The sequence below is a fragment of the Denticeps clupeoides genome, chromosome 12, assembly GCF_900700375.1.
Source record: "Denticeps clupeoides chromosome 12, fDenClu1.1, whole genome shotgun sequence".
Taxonomy (NCBI): Eukaryota; Metazoa; Chordata; class Actinopteri; order Clupeiformes; family Denticipitidae; genus Denticeps; species Denticeps clupeoides.
Window position 1 is genome coordinate 17524325 of NC_041718.1, and position 24519 is coordinate 17548843.

Genomic DNA, 24519 nt, shown 5'->3' on the forward strand with positions numbered 1-24519 from the left:
AGTGTCTGTGTGTGTGTGTGTATGTATTTTTATTTATTTATTTATTTGTTTGTTTATATATAAAAATTAAAAGGACAAAATACAACTTCCAGTTTTATTCAAAAAGGATCCTTCTGGAATGCGTCCCCACTTCTTGTATATATATTTTTATCCAAAACCCTCTCCCTACAAAAGACCCATAACCTTTGACCCTTTCAAGGGGGAAGAATTACAAGAAGGAGAAAAAATTCCAGAAATCTCTGGAGGACTGGTCTTAATTCTCACAGCCTTTTCTTACGTTAAAACAAAGTGGGGAAAAGTCCCAATACAAGTGAGCGCTTGCTGTTTTGCTTTTGTGGTGGAAGAAACAGTTTAATGCGAGCCTTAGAGATACTAATAAAAGTAAATGTCCTGCGAGTGCAGGCACTGGAGCTCTTCCGGGGATATGAGCAAACAAGCTGTCAAATGACAGGGCTCAAGTAACATCTCAAATGACAAACTAAAGCCTTCCGAGCATCTGCTGCCTGGATTTAAAGCCTCAGCACCCACAGCTTAGTTGCACCCGCTGGCCCTGGCCCTGTCCTTGCTTGCTGTTTTATAATAGATGGCAGAGCAGTCTAAGGCGGTGCGTTCAGGTCGCAGTCTCCCCTGGAGGCTGAAAGCACTCTTGGGGCAGTGGTGGCCCAGCGGTTAAGGAAGCGGCCCCGTAATCAGAAGGTTGCCGGTTCGAATCCCGATCCGCCAAGGTGCCAATGAGGTGCCACTGAGCAAAGCACCGTCCCCACACACTGCTTCCCGGGCGCCTGTCATGGCTGCCCACTGTTCACCAAGAGTGATTGTTAAATGCTGAGGGCACATTTCACTATGTGCACTGTGTGCTGTGCTGCTGTGTGTCACAATCACTAGAATTACGGTTTAACTATTATCATTTATTTCACTGCAATTATTCCTGGTTGGCCGGCCAACAAGAAGACATTCTTCGGTTGGAGATGGTCACTGTGTCACGGGGTTATGCTGTCACGCTGTAGGAAGTTGCGGTATGAAGCGTCTGCAAATAAAACACAAGACAGCGCAGGCAGCGGCTGCAAGGGAGCTGCGCAAGGCAACACAATCCCAGACATCAGCCTTCTGGCGGGAGGCATGCGAGCAATTCACACGCAGAGAGGAAGCCGGCCGCCTGCCATGCGCCAGACGGATCCATTTTTACAGCTCCGACGTCACTACGTCTCTATACAGCGGCCTCAGCGCATAAGGGACTTCAAACAGGAAGATGAGGCGTTCAATGCAGAGGGCTTTACAGGGTCAGGAGGTCATCGTTGCTCAATAAGCAAAAAGCTGAAGTTTAAACAACAAGCAAAGTGCACGACGAACACTGCCCTGAGATGGAAACTACCTATAGCCTGTTACAGTCTTTGTAGGACCACAAAACTATATTTCCATGTAAAATACTGTATAATAATAATTTATGTAGTTAAAATAATGTCATTAGGTCCTTGTTGGATTGTGCAATATTACTCATTGCTTTTTATTACTCATTGTATTCACCCCCCTCATCACATTGTTGATAGCTCATGTATGTATGGCAAAAATCTAAGTCACTTTTCATAACCACTTGCACTATAATCTGTTATTCAGTCTGCTATACTTACAGTTATTTATTACTTAGTGTATATTAGTTATATATTCATAAATGATTAGTTATAGTTTAAATAATTTGTTGGGTGTTAAATGATTTAATCTGGAATATTACTTCTGTACTTTAAATTGTCTTAAACATGTTTATGAGCACGTCTATGACAAAACAATTTCCATAGAGATGAATAAAGTTCTTCAAATTATTATTATTATGATGCCAGAATACATCAGCAAAGGTCTTATCTTTTTTGCCAGTATTACTTAAAACTAAAAAAACCCTTGACTTTATCAGATTAGGTTTAATCTGTGTTTCACAAACAGCCCCTTCAGTCTTTTGGGGACCCTTGGTGGCCCTGCCCCACAGGCCCTATTGATAATCAAACCAGGAACACAGGCTTTCTATTGGTTAACCACCATGCAACACAACAAGAAAAAAGCCAGTCCCATCAGGTCCCACATTAGCTCTTGGTAGGTAATAAACTGTCCACGTGGTGACAGTGACAGTCACAAAAACAAAGCAGGTGCTGCTGAGTCACTGGCCGGTGACGGTAAGAGGATGAGGTCAGCTCGGCCGCTGTGAAGCCCCCAGCAGGAGGGGCTCATCGCGTCACTGCTCGCAACAGGCCTGGCCACAGCGGCGTGACAATGGTGGATTAGCTGCCACGCCAGTTCTTTCTGAGGACACGCAGGGTGTAGACACTGACATTCAGAACATGCAAGCATTATTCATGGGGTAATATCAGCAGACACGCAGCAATTCATGTACGTATTTCTGCATTTTGCGTTGCGAGGTGCAAGTTGAAGGAAGGAGAGGCATTGCGATATGCAGAGGAAAAACATCAGCGCAACATCATGCACCACAGCAGACTGACGTCAATATTAAACCACTGAGGTTAAAGAAAATGAAGAAGAGAAACTACTTAAACTACTTCTGCTGTTTCCTTTTTTGCTGAATCTGGCCCTCATTCAGGGGACGTGAGTTATGGGGGGATTCTGGCCCTGATCCACCTTCTTTCCTGGCCTGAGGGGACCAGGTCCTGGGCTCCTGCCAGCTGGCGGAGACTGAATGCTGCAATGTGGCGGTGAGGGGCCGGTTAATGCCGTCCGGCCATCATGTGCCCTGTGACTATTGTCTGTGCGCCTGTATGAAAGTAAGTGTTTATGCCTGCCTTGCAGTCTGCCATTCAAAGCGCAGCAATGGCTCCATTGATGGGAGACATATTGGTTCTAGCATGTGATGGAGACGCCGTGTTCAACAACAGTGAACATCGTGACCATGTGCGTACTTCTCTGGGTTGCCAGCTCTCACACAAAAATTCTTGCACCATAATTCCATAGTGATCCGCTGAATAATTACATATACTGTTACAAATGCACTAGACCACGATACTCGCTCTGACCGGCAATTACTCAGCTAATGTGAAAGTGAAGCAAAGCACATGGTGACACATGGTGAAATGTGTCCTCTGCATTTAACCATCTAGATTAATGAGCAGTTGGCAGCCATGCAAGGTGTCCGTGGAGCAGTGTGTGGGGACGGTGCTTTGCTCAGTGGCACCTCATCTTGGGATTCAAACTGCCAACCTTTTGATTACGATTCCAGTTCCTTAGCCACTGGGCCACCATTGCCCAAATATTTTGAAAGTTTGATGATTTGTGTGTTCCTCAAGTCAATTGTGTAAGCAAAATGGGTTGCCAGATTGGACGGTTTCCCACCCAATTGGGCAGGTTTGAATTATACATAAAAAAAAGGGTCTGCTGGTTTGAGGTCAGTTTGGAATATTTTTTGCACCTACATTTTTTTTCCACGCTTCAAAAATCCATAAAGCTTTTCTCCAGAGTTTCCACCATAAATTACTGGCAGGAAAAGTAAACCAGATGATACATGTTACAAAAGAAAGGAACATCGGCGTGCAAATCGGTTTGCAAGCATGAATGTGTAGGGAGACGTGACTGCTCACATCTTACTCCTGTAACCCTGACTTGTAATATCTGCAATATTAATAAGTGAATTTACCTTTCATGGCATTTATCAATCAATTACATTATCCAGAGCAACTTACAATCAGTAGTTAACCAGTATTTGTATTCTACATATTGAAAGGTTCTGCAGACGTCTCCCTCAGTGACCATGACCGTCCCATGCCTCTGTTCCTGCGGTTGTGCCTGTGACTGATGTTGGGACCATTAAAGTGGACGACCTCGCTGACCTCAGGCCTGGTCAGTGTGAACGTGTGCCCTCTCTTGGAGGGTAATGAATAGACATCACAGCATCTGCCAAGAGCTGCAGCCCTGACAGCTGCTAAATGGAGAGGCGGCCATCACAACAGAGGCAGCCACTGAGGAACAACAGGAGCGGAGAGACAGCAAGAAAGCCTCAGTGTCCCACTTTGGGATGGTAACAGGGTCACTGGTCTGGGACATGGCAGGACCTCACTGCTAAAACTTTTTAATGATTCAGTAATAATAATCATTAATAATCTGAAAATATTAAGATTAAAGTTAGATGATTGAAGTTGATGAATGATGACCTTCCATGGAAATTGCTGAAAATAATAATCTTTAGAAAGCATTTCATTTTATGTTCTTTTTTGATACATATGCTATATTTTAAAATTTACCTCTAACAAATGTAGCAAATATGAAGGCTTACCTGTTTGAGTTATGAAAACAAATGACATTTTTAACCATATTTAATGCACTAATATATGATAACTGTATTATGACTAATAAAGACAAATGACACCAGAATTTGATTATGTAAAAACAATCCTTCAGTTTATCCATCATTGATACTGTTTTGCCTGTTGGACTGAAAAGCTTCATTTATTTCCTGGATGAAATAGAATATAACATTCGTCAAGCAAATACAAAAATAAAAATATTAAGATCAATAAAAATTGAGCAAAATATACAATTTATTCAAAATATGTTAATACAACGATCAGTATTTTTCCAGAAATTACAAAAATCAGTAGTTTTAATGGTCTTTCCCTTAACAGTAACAAGCGTTGATAAAAGTTTTTCTCTTCTTTTATTTTAGTTTTCACACTGACAGTTAACTTAGTGGCTTAAAAAGCGCAGAAAACTGCTTTGTGGCATACAGTATGTGTCCTACAACGCCGCCATGTCTCTTCACATGCTCTTGTGGTATCAGGCTACAATAAATACTGTATGCTACGGTAAAGACAGGAGACACGTGTCACTGTAGCTGTGTAAAAAAATGCCTACACAACAGTGCAACATGGCCATGGACAAAAAAAAAAAGAATACTAGTCCAGTTATAGTAACACTGATGTCATGACATGGCTTGGGAGGAGTTTGTACACTGTACACATTGGGGAAGAGACAGTGATTGGACGAGGTGGGACGATGTCAAAAACTCCACCAACAGACTCTGAACAGCAGCAATGAACCATGGGTAAAATCAGCCAACGCTACATCAGGTCGATGTGCAAGTACATTATAGAATTCCCGCCAGAGCAGAAAAGGTGAGTTATTTAATATTAAGGGGTCATTTTCAGGGAAACTGAACACTGTTTTCTTGTGAAAATAATTAAAATTCATTTTTTTACCAAAATATTTTCCCCTCTATGATTTATCACCTTATGGCTGAAAATAGATGCCGTTCATTGCAAAAGACACCTAAAACTGTATAGTAAAATGAAGTGTAATTTATGCATTCCAGTAAAATTACAAATCATGCAGACCAGACTCCCTCTGGTCACTCTTAGCTGCGCTGTGGCACATATACGGTAGATATACGGTACAGATACACACCACAACCCACACAGGGGGTTCTGGGAATTTGCAGAATGAAATAAACAGTGTGTATAAAGTGCGTGATCCTGGCTACAAGTGACGTACATGTTAAAGTTCTACTAGGTGATGACGACCGTAATTCAAAACACACGCTTCTGCTGCACAATCCCACTGGAGATCAATGGGATTTGGGGACAAAAAAAAAAAAGCCTGAGTGAATTCATTAGGAACACTTTCTTGATAACTTCAACCCCCATCTTTCTATTAGAAAAGATGGAATCGCACACACACACACACACCCACCCACTCACATTCAGACGCTTCCTCATACCATTCCAATAAATAGAACAAAAGGATTTTTTTTATAGTACAGTAGCCTCTTTACACAACATTTACATATAAATGTAACATGGCTGTACACGACTAAGACTCTTTCTGCACAAACTGGCCAGGTGAGGCATTAACATTCTTATCTCTCACACAGACACACACCCACACAGTAGGTCAGTCCGCCAAGTTTTTTAGACTGACCTACGCAGATCGGTTTTCCGTCACACTGCTGGCTTTGAGATGTCAATAACAACAATTAAAAAAGGTTTGACAACAGATGACTTACACTGGCCAGTTTGTTAGAACTTCCCTTGGGACTGGGGAAATGAAGCTAACAGGTGATTGGATCCTTTTTTCTAGAAAAAGTGGCGTTTTGGGAGAAGAGCTACACTGACAGGAGCTAAAAAGTGAGGGTACCGAACGGGACGTCCTGCTGAAAAAACAAGACGCCATTTTTTTTATTTAACGTCTGCGGAGAACCCAGACAGTGGCAGTGCAGAATGCGATTTGAACCTTGGCAAAAAAAAGTCATGATGATATGAAGAGCGTTGCAGCCGTGGTCTTCCCTTTAAAAAAATGTTCCTCCATGTGACTCCGCTGGAACTTGAGGCCAGCCCGGGCCATCTGCTCGAAACTACTAGGAAGCACAGTGTCTCAGTCCGCTTTCCTTCCTCTGTGGGGAGTCCCCGTCCCACCCTGAGCTCTAAATCCCCAAGCAAGGGGACGTAGGACAGCTTCCTGGATGTCCCACTTCCTTTGGGCCACCAGCACTGACTGTTCCGATCCACACTCGTCCTCTCCGCCCCCCGCACGGCACCCCTAACAAATGCAGCAGCAGCCGTGACCTTTGACCTCCTCCTCCTCCTCCACCGGCTGCTTCAGTCTGAGAAGGGGCGGGTCTCCGCTGGCGGGCGTGAAGTAGACCGCGCTGCCGTTGGGCGACACCAGGGGCATGCGCGAGTCCTCTGGACCGTCCTTCATGTCTATCGGCCCCATGGAGCCGTTGCCAAGGTGACCGTTGAGCAGCGGGTTGTTGAGAAGCTTGGCAGCCGCCCGCTGTTTTTTCAGCTCTGACAGGGTCTGGCCTCGGTCCCTGGGCCAGGGCTCTTCGCTGGGCGAGCTCTTCTGTTCAGGTGAGCCCGGTTCTCCGTTGGACGGAGGCGTGGAGACTGTGGTGGAGATGCAGCCGTTTTGTTTACTCCCTTCCTTCAGAATCTTCTGGGGTTTGGGCCTCTCTGTGGGCTTCATCTGTGTGGGACAGATATGGAGGAGTTACGTTCTAACACCTGCTGACTGGTTCTACCTGTTGGCACTTTCAACCACTGGAACCACGCGAATCCTAAAACTGCAATCGTACCTACTTCCTGCAGTGTGAACCCACGAAAACATTCCACCAGTCGTTATAGTTACTGTGAAATTGTTCCTCTGGCATAAATAGGTCTATTAGAATCTGAATCGAAATCAGATATTTCATCTGAGATCACGCTTGTGATCTGCTGGAAAAATGGTGCACATGAGGCACTACAAGTGGAGAGTGCGCCCGCACATCTTTTCTTTCATTATGGACTGTGTTTTCCAGGGTTTTCCTGGAAGGCAGAGCAATGCTTTACTCACCGGAAAGTTGTTCTTCTGGTCCGACTCACTTTCTCTCTCCTCTTCATCTCTGCCACCCCTCCACACGATGGCCTCTGTTTGATACTCCTTCCGGCACAGGTTATTTCTGTCGGGCAGACTGGCCCTCCTTACCACTTTCCTACAAATACACACACACACACACACACACACGTCTATTTATATAAAATTCACTAACAGGGACATGGGGCTGAAATAGAATACACCATGAATGTTTGCAAATTCAGTGTGTAAAATACACATAATCCTGCTACATGTCCCCAACAATGACTGACACAATAATGACACAATGACAGGAAATAGTTGTAGAAGGAAAGGCAGGGTGGAGTGCTCCACAGTTCACCCTCTCCAGGGACCGAACTTTGACTGCAGTTTCCCCATTTCTGCCAGATGGGGGCAGTGCTTACGCATGGATTGCTCACCAAGCCTGTTTAGTAAAGACTTATGGGTTTACAGATCCATCATGTCTGCAGTCTTGGGTCTTTGATGTCTAATGATGCCTTTCATTATCCCATATACGAAAGGCTCAGGAATGGCCTACTGTGTGCCAAATTGCCTAAGCGGTAAAGTTCATTCAAAGCTGCAGTTGCAACTTTGCACCAGCAGAGTGCAGTACATACCCACGGCTGCCAGCGCTGGAGGTGCGCCTACACAGGGAGGTCTTGTGCTTCAGCTGGGACTTCATAATGATGTCGTGCTTTTGCTTCAGGTCCAGGAGGACTGCCCTAAACTCCTCATCCTCACACAGGTCTGAAACAGTTGTGTGTGTATGAGAGAGAGAGAGCAAGGGAGTAATGGTTTGAAACTGGAATTTAAAACACAGACCAAAAAAAAAAGAAGACCATTGATCAGATAAAGGTAAGTACCAATGGGCGTTTCATCCAGGAATGTCCGGGCGTTGAGACTGGCACCATGAGAGACCAGCAGCTCGGCCAAATGCATCTGTAAATGAGGAGAGGCGAAAATCTTAGAGGATTTTTTATTGTGGAGTGATTTTTATACTTAAATATAAACAGTTTTATAAATAATAATAATGATATTTTTACATTTCAAAATAAAAATAACACATTTTTAATAAAAAATCACTGTAAATTTCCCACTTGCGGAACTAATAAAGAATAATCTTATCTTATATGAATTATACAATTTGAAAATAAATGTAGATGCAATTAAACAGATGATCATCAACCAATTGGCCAAATTTATTGTATTCAGTGTGTGTGTGTGTGTGTGTGTTTTACTGCACCTGTCCCCAGCATGCGGCTGCGTGCAACGGCTGCCACCCGTCCGAGTCGCGAAGGTCCACCCTGGCCCCGCCCTCCAGGAGCAGCTCTGCGGCCTGAGCGTAGCCGTTGGCTGCCGTGATGTGGAGCTGTGGGGAGATGTACCAATCCCGGTTTACTCCCGATTTACCTCCGTAAAAAAACTTTAATTATAAACATAATTGGCTTTAATTAAAATAGATTACGGGTTGCTAAGCCCTACAGAAATGTTTTCGCACCAACAACACTTGTGGCACGGGTTCCTTATTGAACACCGGGCCACGGCGTGGTAAAAACGCAGCTATTGGAAGGTCCAGTCGGAGTCCTTAAAGTTCACAGAGAGGTCACCCAGAAACAATTTAACGACCAAATCAAATGGTGCGCCGGCCTGAAGAAATCTCTCCTGATCGAATCAGACCGTCACTGTTGCTCGCTGGCAATTTGAAAATATGGTTGACTCTGGTGCCGGGGGAGACAGGCGGAGCGATCGCTCTTTAGATAGCAAGGAAAGGCAGGAAGACGCCACTTTGGTCACATGTTCATTCCAGGGCTGGTTTATGATATTGTTTGTCAGTCTTTACTATTCTCTAGTCATTAGATTCGTTTTTTAAATATATTTATTATTATTATTATTTTATGCTTGGCATAATAACACAACACGATTTGAGCCACGAGGGAATGAGAAAATCCAATCAAATCCCCATCTGGAGGAAAGAAGAGATCGAGCACTCATTTTGTTAAATTAAAAGACTCAAAAAGGTTTAAAAAAATATTGCATGGGGGAATAAGGCTACATAAAAAATAATTTTAAAAAAATCACAGAAATCCTCTTGGTGATAGACAGTCATTCCAATATTCTTCCAATGACTCTACAGCCAGAACACACGTTGTGGAAGTACAATTTTTTTTGGTGGGCTGGAAATCTCTCACTGATCTGAATAAGCTAAGCCCATTTTCAATATTTTTAATCATAAATAATTTCTATAGGGATGGCCAGTTAAACAATATATTTAAGTATAACGTTAACGATATAGTATATCTGTAGAGGGCGCTACTGAGCAAGAATGGCACATCACACATAGAGCTGTTCCAAAACCACAAATTAAAACTTATTGTAGGTCTGTTTTTTTTTCATAGTCACTGCTGCAAATAAAAGATTTGGCAGGATAAGTACAAAGAGAAACCCCAGACCAGAAACTGGTCCCAGTTCCTGCTTCTGAAAGCTCTGTGGAAATGCATCCCAAGGTTAAAATACTCTGCTCCGACCTGTCATGCACAAATCACTCTGCTCAGACACAAATGTGAGTGTAAGGTGCAACGTGGATGAGGTGAAAAAAACATCTTTTTTAATTCTACCATTGTTCACGCTACCAGATTAACGTGGTTATTTTTGGGAACATATCGGCAGGCGCTTCTTCCATCTTTAATCCAATTGTGTTCCATCGTGTTGTTTCCCACTCCACTGCAAATCCATGCCGGGGGGGGCATTTTAATATTATTCAAATCCCACAAAGCAGGAAGGTGCTACATGAATGTGTTTAAATCATGTTAGTGGCCTTGGCGTGCGAGGGCGCGCTCGTCCCCAAGTGGCACCGAGCCTCACCAGCGTGGCACCCTGGGAGTCTTGCTGGTTGACGTCCTCGCCGGCCTGCAGAAGGTTCTGGATGTCTCCCAGCATCCTCCTCTCCACAGAGGCCCGGGTCTCGTTGATCATCTCCTGAGTGATTCCTGTCAGAACATCGACGCGACATGACAGCTGTCAGTCAAAAATCACAGCAAGCCTCGTGCCCTTTCCAAAGGACGTTGTTCTAAAATTAAAAAGCGGCATGGGAAAAGGCAAAGAAAAAAGATTGGGGCCATAATAATAAAACAAATGAAATAAAAGGAGGAATGACGCATGTTTCAAATGCAACTGGAACAGCTGAGCAGCAATAAAAATCTCGGCCCATAAAGAAGCCTGTGTTAAAATAGTCAGGCACGGCCGCGTGGAAAAACACAGCACCGCCCGCCGCCTGTCTTAAGCCGTAAGCGCGGTGACCCTCGATGCTCCTCATCTCCCCAGCGCCGCGCGGCCAAATTTGGGGACATTCGCTAAGTCCACCGGGCTTCCGACTAAGTCCAGTGATTCCACGTTCCTGGAAGCCCATTAAATTCCCTCGAGTTGGCCTGCTGGAGAGCGGCTAGCTGCATCTCACCGCTTACAACAATACGTAACATTTTCACCCTGATATAAGAAGGAAAAGAAATGGTCTTCCAGCAGGACACTACCTAAACCTGCAGAGCATCAACGTCCCTGATTCTTTGATTGATGTGGAAATAAAGTAAACCGCTTTTAGATCTCCGCGGTTTATCCGCTGGTGTAGCGAGAACTGTGGAGGAGAGGCTGCGGCATGTCCGCGTTCTATAAAACCCTGGTGGATACTCCTCTGGTGCTTCAGGTGTAAAAACCGAGTGCCTGCAGCAGGCATCGATCCGCCTCGCAGCGCATCTGGGGGGATTTAAGGCCGCTCCTCCCTGCTTGAGTTCTGTGGCATTTGAGCACGACCTGCTCATCATACAAGGACAAGTCCCCCCTGGAGACACTCAGGGTTAAGTGTCTTGCTCAGGGACACAGTGGCAGCAAGTGGGGTTTGAACCTGTGATTTTTGTGGTCTTCTGGTTCATAGGCGAGTGTGTTACCCATTTCGTCACTGCCACCCACCAGTTATTTTGTCCCCATCTGTCACGTAAAGCGAATTCTGGTCTAACGCATGCCGGGCAGGGATCCTCACCTACAAGGAGACGGCATCAACACCTCGGCTCAGAGACCGGGAAATATTCAACAGTCACTGGTTATTGCACAGGCTTTGGCTATCGTCAGGTATAAAATATGAGCAACGGCCTGAAAATGATGTGTTAAAATTAAAATGACAAGATGTAATTCTGACACTGACCAGTGGGGGACATTTCTACGCCGCTGTGCTTGATGTGACCGCTGAACAACAAACCAAAGTGAAGTCCAGGATGCGAGCGGAAGAAAGGTTGCTGATCCTTTAGTGCCTGCTTGGACAGCAGGCACAAGTCGGGGTACCGACCGTGTTTACCCGATTACAGCTTGATGATCGGGCGACAGGTTCGGGTAAATGAGCGATCGAGATGCGTTTTGATTGGATGCAAAAATTGATGGTGAGAAGGTAAAACAGCGGCTAGCCTCAGGCAATTACGTTTTGGTTGCTTGGCAAAGAAGGACAAATTTGACCAGGAATAAATAAAATGTATAAATATTGACATGAGACAAGAGGGCTGTCTGAATGCGAACGTTTGAATAATGTGGCGAGCGTTCAACCAACCGGGAGAAAGAAACACTCTGGCCGGGAGGCGGAGTCAACAGTACAACACGTCCAATAATTGTTAACTGACTACCAAGAACGCAGCTAGATGGAGCCTAAACGCCCACCTACACTAAACTGTGTTTCAACATTCAACTATTTACGCCCAACCCGCACATTCGGGAGGGGCAGTGGTGGCCTAGCGGATAAGGAAGAGGACTCGTAATCGGAAGGTCATGGCTGCCCACTGCTCACCAAGGGTGACTGTTAAATGCAGACGACACATTTCGTTGTGTCACCGTGTGCTGTGCTGCAGTGTTTCCCAATGACATTCACTTCATTTTCATTTTCACATTTCCCCGCACATTTCCTTTCCCTTCCCAAACCATGCTGGTACGGTCAGGCTAACGGGTTCGGACTTTTAAAAGACTGCAGTGGTCGGGCTCGGGCTGAATACGGATCTAATGCTGACCAGGGAGGGTACTGACCGTACCCTAATTTAAAAAAAAAAAAAAATAGAGTTTCAGATTTGCGTTCAGCTCCGAGCCGGCGTGTTGGTGGGTCTGCGGCAGGACATGTAGGGTGCAGAGGTGAACAGACGAGGCGGCGGGCTGCTAATTACCCGCTGTGCTTCTCTCCTCTAACCCCATCCCTATCATCCTCCTCCTCACATCCTCGCAGGATCTGCTTTAAGCCGTGCGGCCTCTCCGCCTCCTTTCATTTCCTTTATTCGGGAGTCTCCCGGCGCGCGGCTCGTGGGGTAAGCGGAGATTTCCTGCCAGCCCGGGCCTCAGAAGCGATAGCGCACTCAATGATGAAAGACGCTCGAACACATCAATCAAAGAATAGGTAGGGGAGTTGAGATATCACCTTGGCTACTGTTGCCAGGGAGAGGAAGGGGGGGAAAGCATGGCACACGGCTTACCTCGGTTTGCCATGGCGGTTTCGATGATGTCCAGCGTGGGGTCATCCTCACAGAGGTCGTAGGGCATATTCCCATCAGAATTCACCGCTAACAGATCGGCACCACTATGAAGGGAGAGATTTTTTCAGTTTTATGAAATGAGTTATTTTCCAGGCCACATCCCGCAAGATCATTTTAAATAGCGCTGTTGTTTTGACATGGCGATATGAAGTGCTGATAACACACAAACTACAGATCCCACAATGCAGTGCGCACTTTGCTGACAAACTGAGCGCCCTTCTCACCGAGTTCACACAACGCTTTGGTGACTTTGAAGCACAAAAAAAATTATTTTTAGCTGCTTCACAACCCATTTGCAATCGACGTGGAAGCTGTGCAGATTCAGCTGCAGTGTAAAGATCATGTTGAGGCACAGCATCGTGGGATCTGTAGTTTGTGTGTTAGCCGTGCTTCATATCGCTGGGCCATAATAGTAGATCTATATGAAGTGATCTCGCCGGATGTGGCCCGTGGATCGCAAGTTTGACACCCCTTGGCATCAGAAGCTGCAATAATACAGCAGAGGGACAGAATTTGTGCACAATGAACACCTTTCTAATCCCGTTTGCTGTTGGCGTTATCTCATCAAATGTTGACAGAAAATAACCTGTTTACATGGAATTTATTTTTAGGATGTTCTGGTTCTGGAATTGTGCCTTAATATTCATCTTTTAAAACAATCATTTTTCCAGGGAATCAAAGAAATCAAAGAATCCAATTTTAAATGCATTCAAAATGGATGTCCTTTTCCGTCATCTTAAAATGTCCAAATTCGTCATGATGTTTTTTTCTAATCATAGCACACCTCAAGATTTAGCAGATGCTTGTCCTGAGGTGAATAAGGCAGAATGACAGTCAAACATTTTACAATACATGCAATCCATCGACTTTCTCCAGGACAGGGTTCTAGCAGTATTGCGAGTTTCCGCCAAAGCCATTTTACCCTCTGATTTAAAACTAAATCTTACTGTTGGATGAGGATCTTGACCAGGCCGGCGTGGCCGCAGGTCGCCGCTGCGTGTAGTGGAGTCCACAGCTCGTTGTCCTGGGCGTTTACGATGGCGCCGCGGTTCAGGAGGATCTTCACCATCTCCTCATAGTTATCGATGCAGCACTGAGAGGAGGAGATTGAAGTGCCTTTAAAACCCCTCCATCCTCTTGGGTCAGTCAGATGGCCTGCTGACCGAGTCACCACCACCAGTTTAAACACGAGCACGGACGTCCCAGTACAGATACCACCACTCTACACGCCCCTTTATGAGCTCAGGAAGGCAGGAAGTGGAAAAAAGTGCACAACACACACACACACAGAGTAGGGAAAATGGGGAAAAACACAAACACTACCCCATTTTCCCATCAGAATGGGTCTGTGTGGTCATTTCCTACTCTCAACTCAACTCTGAGTACAGTATGTGACAACGATGACAACGTCTCTCAGGCCTCGTCTGAATAACAGGCTCTGAGCGAGGTGTAACAGAGAGGACGGCCCATCTTAATAACCTCCTCCTGGGACAGATATGTGACTGGCTAAAAAAATGCAATGAAAAGTTTCCTACCCTTTCATAACAGTGTGGAGTGGAGCACATTTATTTATGTGTGTCTGTGGTCAGAGTTCAAACTGTACACGCAAATTAGCCCAAAGAGCCTAAACTGTGAATCAGCATTAGTGGAGTTAGTTCTCTTGCTGCATTTCAGTTTTTCAAGGTCTGGATCTGATCAAAGAAAACATGGAGTAGTGAAGTGTCATTGTGATACACAGCATAGCACACTGTGACACAACGAAATGTGTCCTCTGCTTTTAACCATCACCATTGGTGAGCAGTGGGCAGCCATGACAGGCGGAGCAGTGTGTGGGGACGGTGCTTTGCTCAGTGGCACCTCAGTGGCACCTTGGCGGCTCGGGATTCAAACCAATGGCAATCATCTGATTACGGGGCAGCTTCCTTAACCGCTAGGCCACCACTGCCACAGGTCACATCATTTACATGAACGTCTTCTTGATTGACCAAAGAATTTCCATCTTAATAATATACAAAATGTTATATATTGTAGAGCATTAAGAGAACAGAGAGAGACGCTTCAAGTCAGCACCCCCTGAGAGGACATCTTAAGGATGTAGTGTATAACACATAAGACTTGCAATATCAATATGTGAAACTCATTCAGTTATGATCTTCAAAAATAAAAATAGACTGATGAAATTTGATATCCGACGTATTGCAAACACTGCCCCCACCCAAGAACGAAACATGCAATAAAAGGCCACATCCACATATCTTTCTGCTACTCTTCCCTGTAATCCACTTCTCCCTCCTTCCCTCTCTCCTGCTGCGGAAAGACAATGAAATGAGGGGGGTATAAAGCTCTTCTTTCATAACTCCCCACTCTGAGCATACACACACAGACACAAACACACAACTCAGAGAGAGATTAAGCCTGCATTGCATGGATAACAACATCAACAGGGTTTCTGCAGCCATAGTGCACTGGGGGACGGTGGAGAAAAAACTAAATATTGTGTGTGTGCGTGTGTCAGGGGACAGATGGACAGATGAAAAGCTAAAGTTGAAACAGAAAAAGAAGATAGTTCCTGAGTTCAAATGAGTTCAGCTCCTGATACAGAATGTGATCATTATCAACAGCGTATTCTATGCAAAAGTGATTTTCACACATTTATACAAAACGCAGCACCACTTGCTAAGTGTGGGACTTGTTTACTAGTATAAAAGCATCCTCAGGAAATACACAAATAAATAAATATACACACAATACATAATAGTGTGTGTGTGTACACCCCCCAACAAATAAATCAATATGTATTTAAATTGTCAGATGTATTTTTCTGCATATGAATGGAATTACTGGAATCCTCCCACTGATCAGATGCTGTGTCGAACCACGGCGGAGATGAGGAAACTCAGGAAAGGCTGCTGGACCAAACAAAATCCCTGGAAGATGCTCAGAGAATGCTCAGACCAGCTGGCAGATGTTCTCACCAACATCTTCAACATCTCACCGCGCACTGCTGTCGTTACCCTGCTTGCAGCGGAACAGGGAACTACTTTTCGGGCAGTGGTGGCTTAGCGGTTAAGGAAGTGGCCCTGTAATCAGAAGGTTGCCGGTTTCGAATCATGATCTGCCAAGGTGCCACTGAGGTGCCACTGAGCAAAGCACCGTCCACACGGACGATAGTTTTGTTGACTTCAGAAGAGAACAGAGGGACCACTCCCCACTGAACATCCATGGGTCTTGTGTGGAGATTGTCAAGAACACAAAGTTCCTTGGTGTTCATCCACAGGAGAACCTCTCCTGGACTCTCAACACCAGCTCAACAGCCAAGAAATCCCGGCAGCGTCTCTACTTCCTGCAGAGACTGAGGAAAGCCCTGCTCCCACCACCCATCCTCACCACATTCTATAGAGGGACTATCGAGAGCATTCTGACCAGCTGCATCACTGTCTGGTTTGGGAACTGCATCGTATCCGACCGCAAGACCCTACAGCAGATAGTGAGGACAGCTGAGATCATCGGGGTCTCTTTTCCCTCCATAACAGACATTTACAACACACGCTGCATCACTTTATTGAACACACAGAGCTAAATATCTCTCATTTTTGGAGCACACAGTGTTCCTTTATGCAGACTGAGTGAAATATGTCCATTGGTTATTTGACAGAATCTAAATTGGACAGCGATCAGGACTCCTGTTCGGAAATGACACTGGTCTGATGCTCAAGATGACTACGGACAGTTCTGCAGCTCACTCAATACTGCACCATCGATTTCTCTGTCTGTTTTCACCAGATGCCCCGCGTCCACTGATGAAAAGCGATGACGATGACGCTACTGTACTCCACTGCAGGGGCGTTTTCTTCAGGCTGTGGCAGAGCTTAGCCACATATCCCGCTAATGCGACCTAAATGGGCAGATGCCGGATTCCCGGGGGCCTGATCTTTGCTCTCCTGCCATTTATGAAAAGCCTCCTGACGTTGGTGAGGTGAATTTACAGCTCTCAAAAAATAGAAAAACACCTTTAATGATGTCAGAGGCTAACTGTTCATTGATAGGTTGATAGGTAGATTCCATGGTTAGCACTCTGGACTCTGAATCCAGCAATCTGAGTTCAAATCTCGGTGGGACCTGAATGTCAAAAAGCAGTTTACTAATGGGACAGACGTGGCCAAGGTGCCACTGAGCAAAGCACCGTCCCCACTCACTGCTCCCCGGGCGCCTGTCATGGCTGCCCACTGCTCACTCAGGGTGATGGGTTAAATGCAGAGGACAAATTTCACTGTGTGCACCGTGTGCTGTGCCGCTGTGTGCCGAAGTGACAATAACTTCACTTTCCCTTTCATCTCAGGACGGGTCAGTGAATTCCAACAAAAACACAGTCCTGAGAAATTCCCAGACCAGCAGCTAATGATGCAGCATCAACAGTGATAATGTTACGGCATGTTAATGACGCCCAACAATATATTTCACATGAGAACTAAACCAAGACTTCCAAAATAAAGAAAGAAAAGTCTCTCTGTCCATTTCATCCATTCTGATGGGGCTGAGGGTCACGATCGCTCCATCTGAAATACATTCAGTTCACCCCCCACAGCCCCACAGCGGGGCAAGATTGAGTCGCACGCTGCGGACTGAATTATGCATTCGGTGCGCGTCCATCCGCCCAGCAATCACGGCACTTTCATCAAACATTAACTCCCCTCCGCCGGGTAAAAGCACTGGAACGGAGAGACAGAGGCAGACAGGGTGGACACACAGATACAACTTTACTGCCACTTCTCCAAAATTACTCCAAAAAGAAGAGTAAAATGGACAAAAACGCTGAAACTCTGCGTCTGGCACATTACACAGCATACATCCAGAGGGGATTTCAGTTGCTGGTACAATGATAAATTCTCTCAATAAATAACAGGAAATATCGAATACATCTAACATTGACAAGGTTCCTCAAGAACAGAGCTGGCCTCCAGAAACCTCCATCGCCATTGTGTTTTTAGCCCTGCACTGCTGCTTGACTCGCAGTTCAAAGATCACGACTCTGTACTCACCAGAAATGACCCTTACGGAAAGCAGAAATATAATAGAATTCTACTGCAGGGGAAGGATAAAGAAGAGACTACCCAAGGCCGAACACAGAATAGTACCATGTGGAGGAGAAAGCTGGAGATTTTTGATTATTTTTTTTGTCTTTGAACAACACAGGACCCACAACGGACACAGAAAGATCTCTCACTGTCTTCCGCTCCATTATTGGACAGAAAGGCTGCTCAATAGAAGAACCCTGAGAGACGTTGTTACCTGGTGCAGGGCGGTGAGGCCGTCCTCATTGCACAGGTCTGGGCTGATGTTGTTCTTCAGTAGGTATCGCACTGCAACAGAACACACACACACAAACACACACAAAGAAGGTTACGGAAAGCAAGGGCCCTTGCACAGACAGGAGAGCAATGCCACTCTTGCTGGGAGAGGCTGTGCATGGCCCATCGAATCAGTTAAAAATTCTGCATATTTAACATATCATCAAGTGAAGTGATTATCACATGTGATACACAGTGAAATTTGCCCTCTGCATTTAACCCATCACCCTGAGTGAGCAGTGGGCAGCCATGACAGGCGCCTGGGGAGCAGTGTGTGGGGACGGTGCTTTGCTCAGTGCCACCTCAGTGGCACCTTGGTGGATCGGGATTCGAACCGGCAACCTTCTTATTACAGGCCACCACTAATTTCTGAATAACACAGTACCTGGAACAAAAGTTTTGATGAAAAACGGGCATGGAAAATGTTCTGGTTTCTAACCTAGACATATGGAGGTGGTGGGCGGGGCTTGTACTGCACTCTCCACCATTCACAGTTTTTAAGGACGGCCAATGTCTTGAATTCATCAATTTACTGGTATTATGATTGAATATTAAAATATGATGGCCATCGTTCTACTGCTCTCAACTTATTGATGGTTAATGCCTTGTTGTTTTGGACATTTCTGATCCAGATTTACATATATCATCTGAATCATGCAGATAATGCCTGTACCGCGCAGTTGAATGGTTACGACACTTGTCTTTGGTGCAGGCGGCCCGGGCTTTTTTCTCACCTGCTCCACATTCATTCATTTCCCCGGGCACCTTTCATGGCTGCCCACTGCTCACCAAGGGTGATGGGTTAAAAGCACAGGACATATGTCGTGGTGTCACTGTGCACTGTGCACTGTGCTACTACCATCCATGGGGTGGTAGTAGCCTAGTGGGTAACACACTTGCCTATGAACCAGAAGACCCAGGTTCAAATCCCACTTACTACCATTGTGTCCCTGAGCAAGACACTTAACCCGAAGTTGCTCCAGGGAGACTGTCCCCTGTAACTACTGACTATAAGTCGCTCTGGATAAGGGCGTCTGATAAATGCCATAAATGTAAATGTAAATGTGCTCCGTATCACAATGACAATCACTTATACTGTATATTAACACATTTTCTGTAGTATTACAATTTTATTTTATTAATTATTACGCTGCCTCAAAAAAGAGCCACCCAATTGTTTTTCCATTGTCCTTGCAACAGAGAGAAGAAAGACTACGCAATGCAGTGCAATGCACAATCTGATGTCAATTTTGTATTAAACACCACGTTTTGCTCTTCCTAAATTATGCATAGTGATTTTTCACTGTGCTGCCTACACACGCTTGTCAGCATTGCTGACCGATATAGTTGCTGTAATGACCAACACCAGCATCTCAATTTGACAATATTGCTTTGCAACAAGAACAGCTGTGTATTTACATGTAATGATGATGGCAAATGTGCAACGTGCCAATATGATCGCCCCATGCATCCCCCCGTGTCACAGTCCATTTAAGTTCTGCACAATACGCACATCCATGATCTCATAACTGCGTAATTAAGTCAACATTGATTTTCCTTGAGCCGGCATGCAAGGTATGGTTTTTACTACGTTACCATACTAACAAATGGAGGAAGGTGATGCAATAATGTTGGGATTACGGTTGCATTTCCTCTGTTAAAGCTCCCTGTCCATGATGTAACCAGACAGATTATTTTAACCGAGGAAGCAACACTGGATCCTGATGACAATAAAAATCCTTTTAGTCCTACAGCAAAAATAAATCAAAACACAAACAATTATATTAAATAGAACAGCAATAGTTTAAATAATCAATAAAGAGCAAAACTGGAGACCCATGAACAATTGAAATCAAATTAAAATGCATCCATCCATGAATTTTCTGATCCTGCTTATCCAGGTCAGGCTCGTCGAACACACACAAACACCACAACATTTACAGCATTTACCAGACCCCCTTATCCAGAGCAACTTACAATCAGTAGTTACAGGGACAGTCCCCCTGGGTTAAGTGTCTTGCTCAGGGACACAATGGTAGTAAGTGGGATTTGAACCTGGGTCTTCTGGTTCATAGGTTCATAGGCTACTACCACATTACAAACACACTTAAACGTGGGTCAATTTAACATTGCCAGGTAGTGTAACATGAAGGCCTTCAGGTTTTTATTTGTATTTTTTTTTACATTACGCTCACTGTCTGTCCACTGTTTGTCTTAAATATTATTCTTGCACTGCCTGTGTCCCATGTTTGCACTCTATGTGCAAACTTTATGTCACTGTTGCATACGTGTCAGTCCATGACTTATTGAAGTGAAAGTGAAGTGACTGTCATTGTGAAACACAGCACACAGTGCACACAACAAAATGTGTCCTCTGCTTTTAACCCATCACTCTTGGTGAGCGGTGGTCCAGTAGGTCCATGCCTGGTCCATGGCTGTCAGGCGGCAGTAGGGTCCACTTCCTTACCTGATAGGCCACGACTGCTCTTATATGCAGCACCTGGTTCTGGAGAAACATTTCACTATGTACGGTCTAACCTGTATGTATCTGAAATGGCAATAAAGTTAACTTGAACTCAAGTTCTGCATTAAAACACATTATCTAAAAAAATGGCCAGAGCCAGTTTAGCCGACTGGCCTGGATTGCAGTAATTCTAAATATTTTTTATGTGCTGATAAGGCACATACATAAAACAAACAAAAAAAATAATTTAAATAAATAAATAAAAACACAAATAAATCCCGACTCTAGACAGATCTGTGTTTTAAATTTTTTTGGCATCATTATCCCATATTTTGGCAGTCATGGCTGAGCTGCACTTACAAGGCCAAATCGCCTCTGAAACGGTAGTCATTTTGGACTGCAGTCACAGAACGCTTTACCCATGATGACAGCGTTAATTCATTTTAAAAATACCGGGCCGGTACAGTCATCGGGTTTGTTTTTTTTTTCTTCTTTTTTCAAATGTAAGATTAGTTCTGTCGTCCTCAGCAGCTGCTTCCCATGTGACTACACTGTCGATGCAGCGGCTGATCACAGAAGGAGCCACAGGACCTGGACACAGACCATCCATCCATGCCCCGGCAGGTGTGCAGAAGACCACAGCGGCACCGGCCGCCCGGGCCTGGTTTCTGAATGTCCAATTTACAGGGATACGGGCGCCGTCCACTCCAGCCCCCTATCTGCCTGGCTTCATCTGTAGGGAAAATACGGTATTTTGACAGTTCTCACTGTGGAGTCAATTGGACACACACACACACACACCTGGCTAATGGCAGCCTGCCGGAATGCTGGGAACAGTTAGAACACCCTGACAGATTGACATGTCCCCCCCCACCCACACACACACCCACACACATCAGGATCTTGCACACACCACCACTTGCACCCTGGGATTTCTATGTTTCGACTCGAGAGGCCCAATGAGACAAACAACGGACAGAACACAACGTCCAGTTGGACAATCACACAAACTGTGGCTTTAATGAGACCAGCGACAGGACAGCGATGTTAAGAGGGACCGCTCCAAAATGAATACGTTCATTCAATGTTTACATACCATTTTAATTGCCTTTTTTTTAAAAAATGGGTCACATGTACACACACGCATTTGCTGTTTTAATGAGAGAGTGCTGAAACAGCCCAGAGCCTCACAGGAGCATCTGTGTGTTCCCAGACAGCCGTTAATCAGTCATGGAAATAGAGCCAGGATGCAGTAACGGTCACTAACACTCACACACACCAACACACAGCGCTAAAAACAAACATGAAATATGTAGCTGCTACCCTGCCCGGAATAAGACAAGCGTCCCTATCTTTCACGAGAGAGTAGCATAAATAAATCCCCACTGGGAGTTAAGCTCATTGACTGATGCCAACTACTTAAATTGGGGTTAATTATAGCTTATCCAAGCGGGCCAAATCAGATGCATCCATTCCATATGCTAAACGCCGGGGCCGTGCACCAGCCCATTGCCGTCCCACGTGTGACGTTACACGCGCCATGCCTGATGCAGAAGCAGGTTTGAGGAAGCAGCATCTCACTGACCTACAGAGGCTCTTCTGCAGCCCTTTTCTATGGAGCGACTTCCCAAGACCACTACAGATTTTTAAAAGGAACGTAAAAACCCCCACACAGGGATAGGATCTGACATTGTAAGTGAGCATCATCATAATCATAGGGGAGGTCAAACAATTCAATTTCATTGTACTCTATTCAGTGAGAATAAAAGACTGTATCCCTCTGTCCATGCAGAAGAGCAGAATAAAAAAATAAAGCTGGGAAAACTAGTAACTAGTAACTGTGTTTAGTATCTTAACATGAACTTTAAATCCATTAACTTTTACTAGTTAAAAGTCTAAAGTTTCTCCAGAGAAGACGGTCACTATCCACTATAACTGGAAGCCTAAATGGAGCCGGAGAGAGAAAACAGAGAGAACTTTTTACCGAAGGGCTCCAGACCCCCTTCGATTCCGTGGTCGTTGGGAACAGGGCAAATATTTTTTAAATAAAATGCACCGCTCATAACATAACCTGAAATTGCGAGTAGTCATGGTTATTATCTGCTGGCCTGCAACCGCCTGGGAGAGAGGAAAGAAAAATTGCTAACAAATCTCTCCAACGATTTCCTGGGCGGACCGGTGGCGCATACCAACAAAGGGAGGGGGCGAGATGCGTTCCAGAAGATAAAAGGAACATCAATAAACAGGCGGCGGGGTGCCAGTACCCCCCACCCCCCCACCCCCCGACCTTCACTTATCCGGGCGATGGGGGGAGAGGGGAAGTGCAGGATGGACACTGGGGCCGGCAGCCATTACGGCTCGGCCCCTGTCTAAACAGATCGCTGGCAGGATAGGGAGTTATCAGAGAGGGGTGGATCTGAGGGGGTCATAAAAAGGCTTAAAGGATGTGTGTTGATCACTTCAAATCCAGTGACATCTGCTCCTCTTTCATAATCATCACAGTAAGGACGTACGAAATTGCCCAGAAATACACGAACACCACAACCGCCAGCACCGCTGGAGGTGTTTAAGAATGCACTCATCATATCGCCTGTATGAAAAGTAGGACATCACCAGTAAACCTTCGCCTCAGAAGATGACATTCGTTTTAATAGGACACCGGAAGGATGATCAATTTTATAATTAGCCATGCACCGTGCGGTATAATTAGCCCCCCCAACGTGATTGGAGTTATTAAAGGGCATTTTGTTCCTGCTTTTTTTCTTTACACGGAACAAAAAAAAAAAAAAAGAGCCTCTGTGATAAGGCAACCAGGCGGCAATTAAACATCTGCAACAAATAAAGGCGGCGACAGGCCTGAGGGGGGATCATTTTTCACCCGATACAGAGGACCTGCTGATCAGCAACTCCGGCCTTGTATTCACGTCCCACTTCCTGTCTGTGTCAAAAATAATTCTGCAGGCATTAAAGTTAATTCATGATTAAAATTAATGATCTGCACCAGACTGTGCTGTGAATCTGAAAACGTTCCAGTGTTCATTTCAGGGCAATGATGGCAAAAAACAGGCAAGTGCTATTTAGAGCATTGGTACGTGATTATTTCTCCTGTTTATTGACGAAAAAAAATGAATAAAAAAATGCTTTTAATTCACAGATTATCCGAAGTTAACTTCCCACTGTTTCTCCTGTTTCTCTCCCCCTGTTTATTGACGTATAAATTGATCTGAAAAATGCTTAAAGCTTTACGTATCACAATAACTGAAATCATATACGTCACAGTGACCTGAGGGAACAGTATTTAGCTCTGGTGAGAGTGCTAATTCAGAGAAGTTTAAAAAAAAAAAAAGTCATATTACTCACACTGACTGAAGAAACAGGAAGGACTTCTCTTCTTATGCAGGCAAACGTTATGATGGATTTTCAGCCATCTGAACAACTGAACCCAGTGCAGTCAAAACCGAAGAAAAATTTCCCATTTGGAATCTGCTGGGTGCCATGTTCTGCCTACTAGGCTTGTCACGATGCTGAAATTTCAACCTCGATACCGATACTACGGATGGTATTCGATACTCAATACTGTTTTTGATATTACAGGGGGAGGAAAAACAAACACAGGAACTGTTTAATAATTTCTTTTAATATATATATATATATATATATATACGTGGGTGTGTGAAAACTTTCCTGTTTAGAAAATATTTGGTCTAAAAGAGCTCTTACGAGCAATTTCTATATTTTAAAAGGTTTTAATGCAAATGATGTCTACAATTTGGGTCTGATGGATATTTAAAGCACTTATGTAAATCACTCTGGA

General features: G+C 44.7%; 1 protein-coding gene across 4 annotated transcripts in view; it reads right to left on the minus strand.

Annotated features, from left to right (window-relative positions):
* Positions 1–4508: 4508 nt before the first annotated feature.
* The window catches only part of ppp1r16b (protein phosphatase 1, regulatory subunit 16B), a 45916-nt gene continuing 25905 nt past the window's right edge, over positions 4509–24519 (minus strand). For all 4 annotated transcript variants that reach the window (XM_028998724.1, XM_028998723.1, XM_028998725.1 and 1 more), the window contains 9 exons: positions 18183–18253; positions 13841–13986; positions 12834–12937; positions 10204–10328; positions 8585–8710; positions 8205–8280; positions 7959–8088; positions 7321–7459; positions 4509–6954 (listed from right to left, as the gene is read on the minus strand). In XM_028998724.1, coding sequence (XP_028854557.1) covers positions 6526–6954; positions 7321–7459; positions 7959–8088; positions 8205–8280; positions 8585–8710; positions 10204–10328; positions 12834–12937; positions 13841–13986; positions 18183–18253 — 1346 coding nt within the window. In that variant the 3' untranslated portion in view covers positions 4509–6525. The remainder of the gene's footprint in view (positions 6955–7320; positions 7460–7958; positions 8089–8204; positions 8281–8584; positions 8711–10203; positions 10329–12833; positions 12938–13840; positions 13987–18182; positions 18254–24519) is intronic.